Source organism: Oncorhynchus keta, chromosome 20 (assembly GCF_023373465.1).
Source record: "Oncorhynchus keta strain PuntledgeMale-10-30-2019 chromosome 20, Oket_V2, whole genome shotgun sequence".
NCBI lineage: Eukaryota > Metazoa > Chordata > Actinopteri > Salmoniformes > Salmonidae > Oncorhynchus > Oncorhynchus keta.
Window position 1 is genome coordinate 6,699,818 of NC_068440.1, and position 18,135 is coordinate 6,717,952.

General features: G+C 42.3%; 1 protein-coding gene across 3 annotated transcripts in view; it reads right to left on the reverse strand.

Moving 5' to 3' along the window:
• The window catches only part of LOC118399226 (protein argonaute-4-like), a 32,410-nt gene that overhangs the window by 9,516 nt on the left and 4,759 nt on the right, over positions 1-18,135 (reverse strand). The window contains exons 4-12 of one of the 3 annotated variants that reach the window (XM_035795133.2): positions 15,436-15,614; positions 9,974-10,110; positions 9,751-9,885; positions 8,597-8,684; positions 8,182-8,329; positions 7,701-7,820; positions 5,083-5,244; positions 719-867; positions 249-433 (exon numbers count right to left, since the gene is read on the reverse strand). In XM_035795133.2, the coding sequence (XP_035651026.1) occupies positions 249-433; positions 719-867; positions 5,083-5,244; positions 7,701-7,820; positions 8,182-8,329; positions 8,597-8,684; positions 9,751-9,885; positions 9,974-10,110; positions 15,436-15,614 (1,303 nt within the window). Of the gene's footprint in view, positions 1-248; positions 434-718; positions 868-5,082; positions 5,245-7,700; positions 7,821-8,181; positions 8,330-8,596; positions 8,685-9,732; positions 9,886-9,973; positions 10,111-15,435; positions 15,615-18,135 lie in introns of all 3 variants that reach the window. The other 2 variants (XM_035795130.2, XM_035795134.2) reach the window with 2 other exon arrangements.

Sequence of the window (18,135 nt, forward strand, 5' to 3'; positions counted from 1 at the left end):
TTCTCTTAACATACTAAGCAGGAGGAGTGAACTGGTGTTCCCTCAATTTCCACTAGTGACTTGAGGGTGTTCTTTCCCCAACCGCCATTTTCAACTCTTCCAATTACATTTATCAAATATTTTAGGCAAAGTCATTCAAAACCGTAAGACATAGGAAACGCATCAAAAGACAAAAGACTAATTGAAGTTAGTTTGCCCTTTCTACAAAATCGATTTCCCAAACAAAGAGGTATGAAAGTTATTCTTACCGTAGACAGGGGTTTTGCCAGGCAGGATGACCACGATAAGCTGCAGTCCCACATAAGTCAGCTTGAGGTGTTTGAACATGGGTTCCACGCTGTCCGCTCCCTGGGCGTATTTACAGAAACACGGCTGGCCCTGGATGGGCATACCGGCATCCTTCGAGATCTTTCTCAGTTGGTCTGTGAAGCTCCTAGAAAACCCATGAACAAACCTTTAGGGACTAGTCTAGAGCCAGAATACTGCATTCAAACTGTTGAACAATAAGTTAAAGTTTTGTGGTCCGAATCCTAACTTAATACATTTGCTCAACTAGTTTGCGTACATCATTGAGAGATGTGAATCATTTGAGATAAGCCCACAGATCTCAAGTTTGGATTTGGCCCTAAAATGAGTAGTGGTCACCACACAGACTAAGGATATGGGGATTTTTGGGTGGAGTGGTGCATCTACCAAGGTTGACGGGCAGATGACTCACTTGAGCAGGTCCTCTCTGCACTGTTTCTGTGGGGCGAAGCAGGCCACGGCCCACACCTTGATCTCGATCCCGGCGTAGAACTGCTTCCCCCGCATGTCCCACACGCCCTGGTTAGGCGTGGCAACTGTCTTGTTCTGCGGAGAGAGTCCCTACGCTCTTAGTGAACCCCCCGGTTTAACCAGCCGACACAGCAGATACAACTCCCCAGCACACACACACACACACACACACACACACACACACACACACACACACACTTGGGGTAGAAGATGACTCTTACCACTGATACAGCGACAGATCATTTTACATGTGTGTCTAAATGGGGGTGATTAGGATTGTGAGGGTAGGAGAATCTGACCCTAGATCTGTGTTCAGAAGGAAACTACTGTGTGCTCCTATTACACACTATCCCGTAGCAAATGGCTTACAGGTAAAACCTCCACAGGCTAGACAGCACCAGAAGCTTATTCAACAGGGCAGAACATTCATGTATAGAATAGACATGACAGTCATAGTTACGATTGTACAATACAGGATATGCCCAGAATTTTCCAATCTACAGGTGAGCAAATACTTGACAATGCAGGCTTCCACCCTTCCAGTTATAAACATATTTTGCTGATAAACACTTAGGTGCCATGTGTTATTGATTTATCACAACTTAAGGAATAAGGCACTGGGGGGTGTGGTCTATAGCAAATATACCATGGCTAAGGGATGTTCTTATGCACGGCACATCGCGGAGTGCCTGGATACAGCCCTTAGCCGTGGTAGATTGGCCATATACACCACAAACCCCAGAGGTGCCTTATTGCGATCATAAACTGGTTACCAAAGTAATTACAACCGTAAAAATATGTTGTCATACCCATGGTATACCACGGCTGTCAGCCAATCAGCACTCAGGGCCTAAACCACCCAGTTTATAATAAAAGCACATAGGGTACAGGTCAAAAGTTGACACCTACTCATTCAAGGTTTTCATAATTTTTTACTATTTTCTACATTGTAGAATTATAGTGACGACATCAAAACTATGAAATAACACATGGAATCATGTAGTAACCAAAAGTGTTAAATTAAAATATATTTTAATTTGTACCCACCCATTGCCTTGACAGTTTTGCAGACTCTTGGCATTCTCTCAACTAGCTTCATAAGGAATGCTTTTCCAACAGTCTTGAAGGAGTAGCCAAATACGCTGAGCACTTTGTTGCCTGCTTTTCCTTCACTCTGCGGTCCAACTCATCCCTAACCATCTCAATTGGGTTGATGTCGGGGTGATTGTGGAGGCCAGGTCATCTGATGCAGCACTCGATCACTCTCCTTCTTGGTCAAATAGCCCTCACACAGCCTGGAGGTGTGTTGGTTCATTGTCCCGTTGACAGTCCCAGTGGGAACCACATGCAGAGTTAATCTGTTCATCTACTCTGTGTCTCACAAAAACATGGAGTTTGGAACCAAAAATCTCAAATTAGGACTCAGATGAAAAGGACAGATTTCCACCGATCTAATGTCCATTGTTCGTGTTTCTTGGCCCAAGCAAGTAGTGGTTTCTTTGCAGCAATTTGACCATGAAGGCCTGATTCACAGTCTCCTCTGAACAGTTGATGTTGAGATGTGTCTGTTACTTGAACTCTGTGAAGCATTTATTTGGGCTGGTAACTAATGAACTTATCCTCTTCAGCAGAGGTAGCTCTGGGTCTTCCTTTCCTATAGAGGTCCTCATGAGAGCCAGTTTCATCATAGCGCAAGATGGTTTTTGCGACTCCACTTAAAGAAAAGTTATTGAAATGTTCCGTATTGACGGACCTTCATGTCTTAAAGTAATGATGGACTGTTGTTTCTCTGCTTATTTGAGCTGTTCTTGCCATAATATGGACTTGGTCTTTTACCAAATAGGGCCATCTTCTGTATACCCCCCTACCTTGTCACAACAAACCTGATTGGCTCAAACACATTAAGGAAAGAAATTCCACAAATTAACAAGGCACACCTGTTAATTGAAATGCATTCCAGATGACTACCTCATGAAGCTGGTTGAGAGAATGCCAAGAGTGTGAAAAGCTGTCATCAAGGCAAAGGGTGGTTACTTTGAAGAAACAAACATAAAATATAGTTTGATTTGTTTAAAACATGATTCCATGTGTGTTATTTTAGAGTTTTGATGTCTTCACTATTATTTTACAATGTAGAAAATAGTACAAATAAAAGAAAAACCTTGGAATGAGTAGGTTTACAAACTTTTGACTGGTACTGTATATCAGGATCTGTATCCACAAAGCGTCCACAAAGAGTATGAGTGCCACTGCTAATCTAGGACCAGTTTTTAATTTCAGTTCATAATGAAAATAAGATTATATGGACAGATCCTAGATCAGCATTCCTAATCCGAGATGCTTTGTGGATACAGGCCCAGATATTATCAGATCATTCTAGCTATGAATAGAAGTACCTTCAGTGTTCAGTGCCCATAGCGTCTACTTACATTTTGCATTGTGTCGAGTTAGCTACCCTCTCTTGTAACAATTGGGCAACCATATTGTGTTCTCCAGCAAGCTACACATGTACTAAATGTGCAATTCAAGAAAGAAACAGCCCCGAATACTGGGGTGCTGATCCAGCATGGAATCACATATACATTAGATTGTGATTACACTGAATACTAATACAGTCGTGCACATCACATCAAATGAACAGCAAGTGATGCTAGAGAAAGGTTATCAGTGAATAATTAAGCGATGATTAGCAATGCTCTCCACTGTAATTACAGCAACATTTTATAAACACCAGCATGATAACACGGTGATGGAGTGACAAACACAAGGAGAGTCACTTTTCCCATCACAAACCTATTACGGCTACAACAATATAACAGTTGAAAAGATCTGAAAGACGTGCCAGTCAAACAAATGAATAACTAACTGCGACGACAAAAGCAATCAGTCCACATTTCAGAGGATGATAAAACTCCATTACCCAGCAGGCCAAACCACTCAAGAAGAGACTGTAAAATGGGCCCAATAAAAGGCGTATAACCCAGCAACACTGTGCCAAAACTGTTAGTACATCTCTATAGCTATTTCTGTGACCGAATGTTTTTCTAATGTGCAATTTCAAGCCAAGTTCAGATCAATTATCCATATGCAACGTGGTTTTTACAGTCCACATTGGACCTATAACGATGTCTGTGGAAGACGTCTACCCAAACCGAACACAATTACATTATATAAAGACTGTACTGAACTTATGTAGAGACCGTGTATATTGCCTACATCAACTCAGCGAAAAAGAAACGTCCTCTCACAGTCAACTGCATTTATTTTCAGCAAACTTCTCGTGTTCAAAATCAAAAGTAACAGTCAGTATCTAGTATCTCCCCCTCATGGACTGCACCAGATTTGCCAGTTCTTGCTGTGAGAATTCTGAACATGGTTTGATTTCGTTTAATGTAATTTTAATAATTAAAACCACATTAATTATCATTGAAAATTCAATTGGTTTAAATCTATTTCTCAGTTATCACTTGGCTTGTGTAAATTATGTAGTTAAACATCCTAAGGTCAACATCCCCATAGTGTTCACATCTCTCATTTTATTTTGTATTTTATTGTACCTTTATTTAACTAGGCAAGTCAGTTAAGAACAAATTCTTATTTTCAATGATGGCCTAGGAACAGTGGGTTAACTGCCTGTTCAAGAGCAGAACGACATATTTGTACCTTGTCAGCTCGGGGGTTACTAGTCCAACGCTCTAACCACTAGGCTACCCTGCCGTCATGTAAATATTGTAGATACATAAATATATTAAATAAACAATTTGGGAAATCTCCGGACTTTGCTCTTTTCTTCATTAGCATGATGATTTTAAAATTGGATTGGATTTTTCTAATCTGTTAAGACCTTGAATACATGTATGTTTAGTTTAGTTCTCTGTGTGAAGCAAGTTCATTTAAAGTTAAGCCTATGTGATTGATCTACATAAACAATGTTAACACACGGTAACCAAAAACCTGATCTAATTTACATATTCAGACAGCATTTTCAGCAAAAATATCGCCACAAATTTACCAGAATTATTTGCCAGAATTTCACACGTTTCCGCAACAGTTTGCCAAGAAACTAATTTGCATGTGAAAATAGGAGCTTGGAGCACATTTGAGGCAAATTTGCCAAACGTTTGCCACAACTGTTTGCTAGAAGCCTGTTTTTTTGGTAAGAGTTATTTAATTGAAATGTGTTGTGTGGCATGAAGTCTCATCCTCCTCCCCTTGGTTAATCCACTCACCGTTTTCATTCACACACACGAACACCAACAGCCCCTCTCTCCCGTGATTGGCCCAGCCCAGTGCCCTAGTACTCACCCTGCCACAGTCCCGCCCAGTGTCGGTACTAAGCCGGCCCCCATACTGCAGCATGGGTGCTGGGAGGACTCGGCCCGTCACCTCTGTCATGTCGTTGTGCACCACGATTCCGAACTCCTTCAGGTAAGGGTCGGGACCGCCCACCATGCTGTTGCTTTTGACCTGGGGGGGGGGGACGAAGAGGGAGAGAGGTTGGTGTGAAAAGGAGGAAAAGGGGTTAGAGGCAAGCAGAGAACACAGATTTCCTGCTAGTGTCTAGAACATTTGTGACCCGTTCCAGGAAGCCAGGCGTATGTCGCACGTCACAGGAAACGCATTTGAACAGCAAAAAAAGTTAACATTTTTGGGGGCAAGAATTCCTTCTGGACAATGTGAACTTTCATGTGCCTTAATAACAAACTTGTACCATCTGTAAATATGAACAAAACATGTGTTTAAAAAAATGACAAGTCTAGTTAGTTTAGCCCTGGAAAAAGACAGGGAACCTTCCCACTAGCCATGATTGGCTGATGGATGGGCCGAGAAATTAGTTCGGAATGGTCTACCATTAGCACGCGTCCGTCTATAACAGGAGCTGCTCATTATGTGTAGATAATCCTTTCTACCGCGACATTTAAGAAATCATGAACTGCAAAAACAAAAACGTGTTGCTACTGCTCTTATTAACATTGCTGCCCTGAATTTAACAGGTTCTAATCAATATAGAGCGCACACAATGCGTTTTGTGCGTGGAAGTGCTAAGTAACGAGTCTCAAAACAACACGTCCTGACCAAACATCCACAGCATGACAGTAAACACAGGGAGTTCTTTCAGAACAGTGCACAACGCTTCGACAGTGGGGGGGAAAAAAGCAGAATTAAGGGAGTACTATCGCTCAGTAGTAGTAGTAGTAGTAGATGTGAGTTTCTCTTTCAAAACAATCCCCTTGTACACAGCTAATAGCTAGCTAACGTTAGTACAGTAGCTAACTAACTTGTTTTGGCGAAGTAAAACCCTAAGTAACTGTACAGCTGAAGATGGAAAAACTCTGGCCTACTTCCTGTTGAAAACAAGTCTAGGTTGGAACTAATCATTTTTATTCTGGAATCAACTGATTGAAGCAAGATGCTTTTTGGAGGCAAAAACCATCTACAGCAGTTGGGTTGCTCATCTACAGCAGGAAGCAGTTCCCTGCCTGACTGAGAAAGCAGTAGATGTTCTGGTCCTCAACTCTGGTGTACTTAAAAAATAAAAACAAGTACAGAAACGCTCAATGCTGAGGATTACCTCAGGGTTGCACTGTCCAGAATTTAGCCCAGAACAAACATACTTGTTGAAAACTTCAACCAGCCACACACACCTCTCATTAGAACAGTGTGTTTTCTCTGTGTGATGTGATCAATCAGTTTATTCCAGTTCAAAATAAAACATTTATTGTATTTTAACAGCAACAGTTCCAACCTAGACTTTTTTTAAACAATACTTTCTACAGTAATTTGTTATCTGTACTGTTACTTAGGGTTGCACTATCAAAAACTGAGCAGCAACTGTTTCAACCTAGACAGATAAACATGAATTGCTATTTATTTCATTGTTGTTTGTTTGTCTGTTGCATTTGTTTTAGGCATAAGGGCAATTACATGTAGGGATATTTATGTGTAGTTGCATGTTGTTTTCATATGCTTGGGTCCCAGGAAAAACACAGAATTTCGAATTTGGGTCCCAGGCTGAACAAGTTTAAGAACCCCTGGTCTAAACAAAAGACGCCACTACGCAGGTAACCATTTCACTGTACCTTTTACACCTTCTGTATCCTGTGCATGTTTACCAGAGACGGTAATGTTAACATGACCTGCACCAAAGACCGATTATGATGTAGGCCAAGGACTAGATTGTGTATTTCTACTACTAATTTCACCCCTTTAAGTCTTTATCTTTGGTTGTTTACTACACTAACTTACACTGTTTAGCACACGGCCTAACACGTGAATCCTGAAAGAGATGGGCGGAGCTAAGGATTAAGAGGGTGTGAACGATGCTGAATGGGTGTAGACAAAGAAGAGCTCTCCAGTAGGTTTACCAAAACATTCACAGGCCATTTTCTCAAAAGTGGGGTTACAAGTATATCAAATGCAGTGTATGATATACCATTTTCTAGCTCAAGAGTCTCTACTTTTATCCAATGTAAAAAATAATGTAAAAAGTTACTATAAAAGGACCGAATCAAGATGGGTCACATTTTTAATCGTGAATCAATCATTTAGAGTTCTACCTAAAATCGACTGTCACAAATACCAGTAATGGCTCAATCAATTCATAAAGCCTTTTTTACACAAACAGTTACTTTACACTAACCCAGCCTCAATGATTTGGGGGGAAATTTAATATTCAGAGTAGAGAAACCATATGACGCCAGGCAAGAGATATGTGTACCGAGGTTGGCGTTTCAAGACTGGGGACCATTTCTGGACAACCACACACACCTTTAGAAAACAGTAACACTGACATGGAAAAACACTCAAAAGACCCAACAGGGCATTTTCCTTGCAAAAAACCTCCCGGCTGCCTCAGACTACAGCTCTCCACTTCCTGTGTTGCAGTTCACACTTGCGCCACTGAGGGAGTAGTAATGACTCACCAGTCGGCTGATCTCTTCCTGCCTGTCGGGTGCAGAACGTGCTGTAGCTTTGATCATGGTGGAGGTCTGGTTGTCTGTCAGCTTCTTGATGCAGCGCTGCCCGGCCACAATGTTACAAACCTGTATGCGGACGGAGAATAGCTAGTTACTGAATAACGCCGTATTCAAGTAATGGAGAAACATGAAAAATGATTGTTTCTTATGGGACAGGTACTCTAGTTTCCGTCCATTTGGTGCCTAATGAACTGCAGTAAACTGGAAACTAAAGTCTGGCCATGCCTACGTCCCAAACCATTCCTTTTTTTCCCCCAACAATGCATAGGTGCATCAGTGAGGCCTTCGGGCAATTTCGTCAAAGCCACGAACGCTTGGAAGGCCACCGTGAGAGAAACTTGCAGCGATATCTTGAGTGCACTCTATACATACAGTAGGAGTTAATTTGTAGAGTGTGTGTGTGTGTCTTTTAGAGCCACTCTCTTACCTCCAGGGGTAAGTAGGTGTGCTTCTGTTCCTGTCCCACTTGTAGGCAGGGCAGGTGGGGATATTTCAGCTGTAGGCTGTACTTCTGCTTGAAGTACTGAGCCACGGTACACTCCATGGCCTGGCCATTCTCCAGCTGTAAGGGGAACCTGAGCAACAGGCAGACAAGGACAAAATACATACCAACAAATCGTATTAATAAACCAAAACAGAAAAATAAAAAGGAAAGAGCAATGCATCTCGTCATAGGTTTTCTGCATCAAGAGAGAAATTTAAAAAATAAAAATAAAAAAATAAAAAATAATAATAATAATAATAATAGAAATCAGAAGAGAAAAGTCACGTAGGACAGCTAGGGCCGCAGGGACATGTGAAAGCCCCTAACTGGAATGTGTAGCGACGAGTGCAGCACTTACGTTTGGTGGCTGGCGGGGCGGCGAGTGACATTACACACGCGATACTTCCTCTTCATCTGACCACAGTGGGTGACCTCAACTTTCAGACCTGGGAGCGAAAAACATACGCATAGAAACACCCAGAAGAGCACATCAAAATACGGCCACAGACGAAGACGGGGGAGATATAACGAGTGGAGTTTGAAAAGAGACATTTAAGCATCATTGACATTGAAAATGTAGACAGTTGGCGAGTCACTCTGACTGTCAAAATGGCCTAACTCGAACTTACTATTGCTGTGCATAACTCAAACCCATTCACAGCAATGCATGGTACAACAAAAGTTACAGTAAGTTAGAGTCAAGCACGCATATCTTACGTTAGGATTCAGCCCACAGTGCAGATTATGGGTGTACATCTCAGATGGGTGTCAAATCCATCTCAATTCATTTCCATTGAAAGTTATAAAAGGGTAATTTATTTTCAGTAAAGATTCTTCACAATGCTTAAGCTTCCTGAATTGAAATGGACTTGACACACGACCCTGAGGTACACTACAATTGTCTGGGTGGGTGGATGCTGTCTAATAAAGGTGTGGTTCACCTCCGAAATGTCACCCGTCCCTATGTAGTGTACTACTTTTGACCAGGACCCATAAGTAGTGCATTATATAGTGAATAGACTGCTTGGTTGCTTAGCAACAAAACCGATGCGTGCACAACTATGGGGCAAAACAGACGGGGTTGGCTTAGACTGTTGACAACATGTAAACTAGATTTAGTCTCCCAATATTTATTGAAAACAAACTTACATTTGCACAATGAGCACTTGTCTCAAATACATCATTACAGTTGTTGAATAGCGAATTTTTGCGAATTTTTGACATATTTGCATAGACGTGACATCAGTCAAAACAAGACATTGTATCAAGAGAAATATAAAACTAACTGAAACGAGACACCTACGATACCCCACATGGCAGCTTCTTGTCATTGTTGCTAGCCATCTGGCCATCCAGAATCACAACAACACAGAGCCTTCTGCCCCATTGAAGCGTGCGCATAGTTTTCTTGACGTTGTCAGCTAACACGTCTATAGGGTGCCATTTCAGATGCAGACTTGGTGTGTAGAAACACGGTAAAAACATTGGTCTGACCTGCAGGTCCCCACCCACCTCGGATCTCCTTGGTGAACTTGACGCGTTGGGAGTCGGTGAGTGGCTTGGTCTGCTCGTTGATGTTCTGGATGTCGAGCACCTCGCACATGAACTCAATCACGGGCTGGGCACGGTAGAAAGCAGTGGCGGAGACTGTGGGGGGGGGTGAAACCATCAATCTATGTTAAAGCACACAGCCTGGGATTTTTTTTTTTGTCAATGTATTGACTACTGCTCTTACCATCGATGTTGAGCATCATGTTCCACATGGCAGGACGGACCGACTGATGGAAGCCGAACCACACCTCCCTCCCTCCGCCCAAGGGGTGGTAGTAGCCCTCCGGAGGGGAGAAGAAGGAGCGCCCCACTGGGGTGTACCTGGAAACAGCCACATGGACAGTCCGTTAGGAGCTGAATAAATAAATGCCGGACAAGCTTATTCTGTGAGAGATCTTTATGACACAACGCAAGTTCCCTCTGGGGGAAAAAAAATACATCTCCAAAATAAGGTCTCACTTTTGTTCTTATGGAGTAACTCAATAGGCAGAGTTACTCGTTTGGTCATTTTGTATGGTAACAGGCCATAGAGTTATTCACTGTCTATATAGGCAAAGCCATTTGATATAGGATACCAAGCAGTAACAATGCCAAGAACAACAACTGATAGTATGATAAGAGATGTTATGGGGCCATGTTATAAAAGCCATGGGGGTCATGACATTTTGTCAACCGGTCATGCGAAAGACTGTCGATCTCACGGTAATTGACCCGTTAATTAACAGACATGTTTAACATCTCCAATCCTACAAGCCGCTGAGGCGCCGCCTTTGGAACATCTACATTAAAAAAAAAAAAAAGTTAAATAAATCAATTACAACACAATCGCAATCCTTTATTTACACTGAACAAAAATATAAATGCAGCATGCAACAATTTAAGATTGATTTTCGTTATATGAACTGTAACGCAGTAGTCAGTTGAAATACATTCATTAGGCCCTAATCTATGGATTTCACATGACTGGGAATACAGATATGAATCTGTTGGCGTGGATCAGAAAAGCATTCCATATCTAATGAGACCACCATTTGCCTCATGCAGTGTGACATCTCCTTCGCATAGAGTTGATCAGGCTGTTGATTGTGGCATGGTTGTCCCACTCCTCTTCAATGGCTGTGTGAAGTTGCTAGATATCAGCGGGAACGTGAACATGCTGTTGAGCACGTCGATCCAGAGCATCCCAAACATGCTCAATGGGTAACATGTCTGTTGAGTATGCAGGCCATGGAAGAACGGGGACATTTTCAGCTTCCAGGAATTCTGTAAATATCCTTGCGACATGGGGCCGTGCATTATCATGCTGGAACATGAGGTGATGGCGGCTGATGAATGGCACGACAATGGGCCTCAGGATCTGGTCACGGTATCTCTGTGCATTCAAATTGCCATTGATGAAATGCAATTCTGTTTGTTGTCCGTGGCTTATGCCTGCCCATACCATAACCCCACCGCCTCTATGGGGCACTGATCACAATGTTGACATGAGCAAACTGCTCACCCACACGATGCCATCTGCCCGGTACAGTTGAAACCGGTATTCATCTGTGAAAAGCACACTTCTCCCGCGTGCCAGTGGCCATTGAAGGGGAGCATTTGCCCACTGAAGACGGTTACAAGGCTGAACTACAAGCTTGCAGATGAGTTTCCCTGACGGTTTCTGACCATTTGTGCAGAAATTCTTCAGTTGTGCAAACCCACAGTTTCATCAGCTGTCCGGGTGGCTTGTCTCAGACGACGCTGCAGGTGAAGAAGCCGGATGTAGAGGTCCTGGACTGGCGTGGTTACAAGTGGTCTGCTGTTGTGAGGCCGGTTGACGAAATGCCAAATTCTCCAAAACAACATTGGGGACTGCTTATGGGAGAGAAATGAACACTAAATTGTCTTGCAACAGTACTGGTGGACATTCCTACAGTCAGTATGCCAATTGCACAATCCCTCAAAACATCTGTGACATTGTGTAGTATGGCATAACTGCACATTTTAAAGGGGCCTTTTATTTTCCCCCAGCACAAGGTGAACCTGTGTAATGATCCTGCTGCTTAATCAGCTTCTTGATATGACACACCTGTCAGTTGGACAGAGTATCTTGGCAAAGGAGAAATGCTCACAAACAGGGATGTAAACAAATGTGCACAACATCTTAGAGAAATAACCTTTGTATGTGACTGGAACATTTCTGGGATCTTATTTCAGCTCATGAAACATTGGACAAACACGTCGCATGTTGAGTTTATATTTTTGTTCTGTATATTTTAGGCAGGTCAAAAGAAACATGACTTGAAGAAAAATGTATTTCAGATGAACAGAAGGAGTTGCTATCTGGCTATGCGCCATGCCTTCTTTGGCTGTAGGCTTGTTAATTTAGCAGACAAGATATGCTTAAGTCCCGTGCCATTATCTTGTGATTTTATAAGAATATAACTGAACTGAATAAAATCGGAAGGAATGCTTTTAACCATTCCGGAGCGAGTGTGCATATCAAGTGGCTATGTTGAGCATAAAAGTGATCATTTGAAACAGGTCCTATACACTAGATTTAGAGTTATTTGTCAACTTTAATTATGAATGATACAAACCTTAGAATGACTTAGAAATCAGAAGATATGGGCAGCATGATGCAATGATAGGCTATTGATGACTTGAGCAAGTACCAAAACAGCTTGCCCAACGCATCACCGGGGGCAAACTACCTGCCCTCCAGGACACCTACGGCACCAGATGTCACAGGAAGGCCAAAAAGAGCATCAAGGACAACCACCCAAGCCACTTCCTGTTCACCCCACTATCATCCAGAAAGTGAGGCCAGTAGAGGTGCATCAAAGCTGGGACCGAGAGACTAAAAAAACAGCTTCTATCTCAAGGCCATCACACTTTTAAATAGCCATCACTATCACATAAGAGGCTACTGCCCTATATACAGACTAGAAATCACTGGCCACTTTAATAAATGGAACACTAGACACTTTAATGTTTACATATTTTGCTTTACTCGTCTCATATGAATCATTTGTATTCTATTCTACTGTGTTTTAGTCTACGCCGCTCCAACACTGCTCGTCCAAATATTTATACATTCTTAATTCCATTCCTTTACGTTTGTGTGGGATGTGAAAGTGTTCGATATGGCTTGTTACTGCACTGATGGAGCTAGAAACACCCGCAATAACATCTGCTAAACACGTGTACGTGACCAATAAAATGTGATTTCATGTCATCCGTATGCACTGGAACGGAGGCCACTTCCCCACCGGTTTGTTTTTCACTCATGTGAGGGTAGGATACTCCAGTTATTTCACTCTCTCACTGCAAAGGTGATATTCCACCCAAACTCTGTGTGCCATGGGCTCTCCAATCCTGTTCCTGTAGCTACCCAGTACATACTTTGGGAAACCAAGTGAAATCTGTTGTGGAAAATGAATAGTAACCTGTTTACAGAAGGAAACCGGTGTCATTAAACGGTTGACAGCCCCTCTCGATGCGCGCTCGAGAAAGCAATGAGGGAGAGAGGGGAGGAGATTGAAATGCACAGTGGTGAGATACTGTTGCTAAAGGGAATGTGTCAGTCAATGAACTATGCAAATATAAAAATGCCCTATTAGTAAGCTATTCAAAATAAAATACAAAGTCACTAATTGTAGGCCAACTCTGAATGTATTTTGGCGTACAGGCTAGAGTCCAATTATGTACCCAAGACATTTTTGTAAGTTTTCCTGCCCTGCGTAATATGCGGGACACTGTATGTTGTTTAAAAAGCACAATCATTTTAATTGGTGTGTGCGTTTACTTACTCTCTCTCACACGCGGCAGCGTAGCCTAGTGGTTAGAGCGTTGGACTAGTAACCGGAAGGTTGCGAGTTCAAACCCCCGAGCTGACAAGGTACAAATCTGTCGTTCTGCCCCTGAACAGGCAGTTAACCCACTGTTCCCAGGCCGTCATTGAAAATAAGAATATGTTCTTAACTGACTTGCCTGGTTAAATAAAGGTAAAATAAAAAAATAAATATGAAATACAAATGGTACAGAGAAATAGTCCTATAATAACTACAACCTAAAACTTAGCTGGGAATATTGAAGACTCATGTTAAAAGGAACCACCAGCTTTCATATGTTCTGAGCAAGGAACTTAAATGTTAGCTTTTTTACATGGCACATATTGCACTTTTACTTTCTCCAACACTTTGTTTTTGCATTATTTGAACCAAATTGAACATGTTTCATTATTTATTTGAGACTAAATTGATTATTGATGTATTATATTAAGTTATAATAAGTGTTCATTCAGTATTGTTGTAATTGTCATTCTTACAAGAAACAATTAAAAAGACAATTCTAAAAAAAAAGGCTGATCAATCGGTATCGGCTTTTTTTTGGTCCTCCAATAAATCGGTATCGGCGTTGAAAAATCATAATCGGTCGACCTCTAGTTGTAAGGCAGGTCCTCACCAGACATCACTGGCAACAACATCGCCTATGGGCACAAACCCACAGTCGCTGGACCAGACAGGACTGTCGAAATGTGCTCTTCACTGACGAGAAGGTGTTTTGTCTCACATGGGGTGATGGTCAGATTCATGTTTATCGTCAAAGGAATGACCGTTACACCGAATGGAATGTGATCGATGTGGAGGGTCTGTAATGGTCTGGGGTGGTGTGTCACAGCATCGTCGGACTGAGCTTGTTGTCATTGCAGGCAATCTCAACACTGTGTGTTACAGGGAAGACATCCTCCTCCCTCATGTGGTACCTTTCCTGCAGGCTCATTCTGACATGACCCTCCAGCATGTCAATGCCACCAACCGTACTGCTCGTTCGGTGCCATGGCCAGAGAAGAGCCCGGATCTCAATCCCATTGACCACGTCTGGGACCTGTTGGATCGGAGGGTGAGGGCTAGGGCCATTCCTCCCCCGAAATGTCTGGGAACTTGCACGTGCCTTAGTGGAAGAGTGGGGTAACATCTCACAGCAAGAACAGGCAAATCTGGTGCAGTCCATGAGGAGGAGATGCTGCAGTACTTAATGCAGCTGGTGTCCACACCAGATACTGACTGTTAATTTTGATCCCCCCCTTTGTTCAGGGACACATTATTCCATTTCAATTAGTCACGTCTGTGGAACTAGTTCAGTTTATGTCTCAGTTGTTGAATCTTGTTATGTTCATACAAATATTTACACATGTTAAGTTTGCTGAAAATAAACACAGTTGACAGTGTTATATATATATATATATATATGGACAGTGTTTTCTAAGGTGGTGATTAATTTAAAACACCCATACACATATTAGAGCTTGTGTATAAACATAATACTGTTTTGATGTGGTTGATGTTATTTTCGATTTCATTTGCATTGATGTCAGTGGTCAGAGGAACAAGGAGTACCAGGCCATTAGTGACCTGATGATCGTTAGCGAATTGGGTACTACCAACGCATGTCCAGAGTGCATAAGAGGAGAATAGGGTGACTCAACACTCACGTTGAATTTTACTGCAGCTGACTGCCAGTAACACGGCCACCGCAACAGCCCTACTAATGACTAACCTTAAATTAAGACAAAACACATTATTGTATTCATATTTCATTTCTCACATTATAGCCAATTTTGACTCTGTAGCTTGGCAAATGTATAGCATAAGCCATGTTTACCTCATGGAAGGCAGGTGGCGGGTGATGACATCCAGGGCCTGAACAGAGTCCTCGGGGACCTCGTTGTGGCCTGACAGGGCCTCCAGGAGCATCTGCAGGCTCACCACTGACACCCACTGCAGAGACACCTTGAACATCTGGTCCTTACCCTCCCCCGGCAGAGTTACTTCCAGATCCACCTAGACAGGGAGAGGGCAGGGTGTTAGGAAATGGTTGAAAAGCAAGGAAAGCCACAAATAAACACATTTGTGACACGCTTCGAACCACACTGAGTGTACAAAACATGAAGAACACTTGCTCTTTCCATAACAGACTGACCAGGTGCATCCAGGTGAAAGCTATGATCCCTTATTGATGTCACTTCAAAATCAGTGTCGCTGAAGAGACAGGTTAAAGTATTTTTAAGCCTTGCGAGAAATTACCTATGAATTGTATATTTACAGTGCATTCGGAAAGTATTCAGACCACTTGACTTTCCCCACATTGTTACATTAACACCTTATTCCAAAATGGGATTACATTTTCTTCTTTCCTAATCTACACAATACCTCATAATGACAAAGCAAAAATGTTTTGCAGATCCTCTAAAGCTGTCAGGTTGGATGGAGAGCATCACTGCATAGCTATTTTCAGGTCTCCAGAGATTTTTGAGCAGGTTCAAGTTCGGGCTCTGGCTAGGCCACTCCACGACATTGATACTTGTGCCGAAGCCACTCCCATGTTGTCTTGACTGTGTGCTTAGGGTCGCTGTCCTGTTGGAAGGTGAACCGTCGCCCCAATCTGAGGTCCTGAGCGCTCTGGAGCAGGTTCTCATTACTTTGCTCCGTACTTTGCTCTGTTCATCTTTCCCTTGATCCTGACTAGTCTCCCAGTCGCTGAAAAACATCCCCACAGTATGATGCCACCGCCAGGTTTCCTCCAGATGTGACACTTGGCATTCAGGCCAAAGAGCGCAATCTTAGTTTCATCAGAGCAGAAAATCTTGGTCTGAGAGTCTTTAGGTGCCTTTTGGCAAACTCCAAGCGGGCTGTCATGTGCCTTTTGCTGAGGAGTGGCTTCCCTCTGGCCACTCTACCATAAATGCCTGATTGGTGGAGTGATGCAGAGATGGTTGTACTTCCGGAAGGTTTTACCATCTACACAGAGGAACTCTTCAGCGCTGTCAGAGTGACCATCGAGTTCTTGGTCACCTCCCTGACCAAGGCCCTTCTCCCGATTGCTCAGTTTGGCTGGGTGGCCAGCTCTAGGAAGAATCTGGTGGTTCCAAACATCTTCCATTTAAGAATGATGGAGGCCACTGTGTTCTTGGGGACCTTCAATGCTGCAGACATTTTTTGGTACCCTTCCCCAGATCTGTACCTCGACACAACCCTGTCTCAGAGGTCTAAAGAAAAATCCTTTGACATCATGGCTTGTTTTTGCTCTGACATGCACTGTCAAAACCTTACAGTGCATTCGGAAATTATTCAGACCCCTTGTCTTCTTCTGCATTTTGTTACGTTATGGCCTTATTCTAGAATAGATACAATAATTGTTGTTCTTCATCAATCTACACACAATGTCCCAAAATGAAAACAGCTTTTTTTTTTATTCAACAAAAACATTTTTACATAATCCAGACCATTTGCTATGAGACTCAAAATTGAGCTGTTTCCATTGATCATTCTTTAAGTATTTCTACAACAGGCGGCAGGTAGCATAGTGGTTAGTGCATTGGGCCAGTAACCGAAAGGTTGCTCGATCGAATCACCAAGTTGACAAGGTAAAAATCTGTCATTCTGGCCCGGAAAAAGGTAGTTAAACCCACGGTTCCTAGGCAGTCATTGTTAATAAGAATTTGTTCTTAACTGACTTGCCTAGTTAAAGGTTAAATAAAAAATAAAATTGGAGTCTACATGTGGTAAATTTGACTGGACATGATTTGGAAAGGCACACACACACCTGTCTAATATATACATATATATAATTTATTTATATTTTATCCAACCTGATATATATAAATTAAATATATAATAAATATAAATAAATAATATATATATTAGACAGGTGTGTGTGCCTTTCCAAATCATGTCTAGTCAAATTTACCACATGTAGACTCATATTTATAAATATATATATAGTCCCACAGTTGAGGTCCCTCCAAAGGTGCACCTTCCAACAGGACAACGACCCTAAGCACACAGCCAAGAAAACGCAGGAGTGGCTTCGGTACAAGTCTCTGAATGTCCCAGCCAGAGCCCGAACTTGAACCCAAACAAACATCTCTGGAGACCTGAAAATAGCTGTGCAGCAATGCTCCCCATCCAACCTGACAGAGCTTGAGAGGATCTGAAGAGAAGAATGGGAGAAACTCCCCAAATACAGGCGTGCCAAGCATGTAGTGCCACACCCAAGACGCTGTAATCGCTGCTTCAGGCGCTTCAACAAAGTACTGAGTAAAGAGTCTACATACTTATTATTTACTTATGTAAATAAGGTTGCTCTGTCATTATGGGGTATTGTGTGTGTCCCCCTTGACAAGGGGGAAAAACTCATTATAAAACAGATTAAAAGGCTGTAAAGTAACAAAAATGTGCTTAAAGTGAAGGGGTCTGAATACTTTCCGAACACACTGTACGTGTGCCTTTCAGAGGGTGAATGGGCAAGACAAAAGATTTTAGTGCCTTTGAATGGGGTATGGTTGTAGGTGCCAGGCAATCT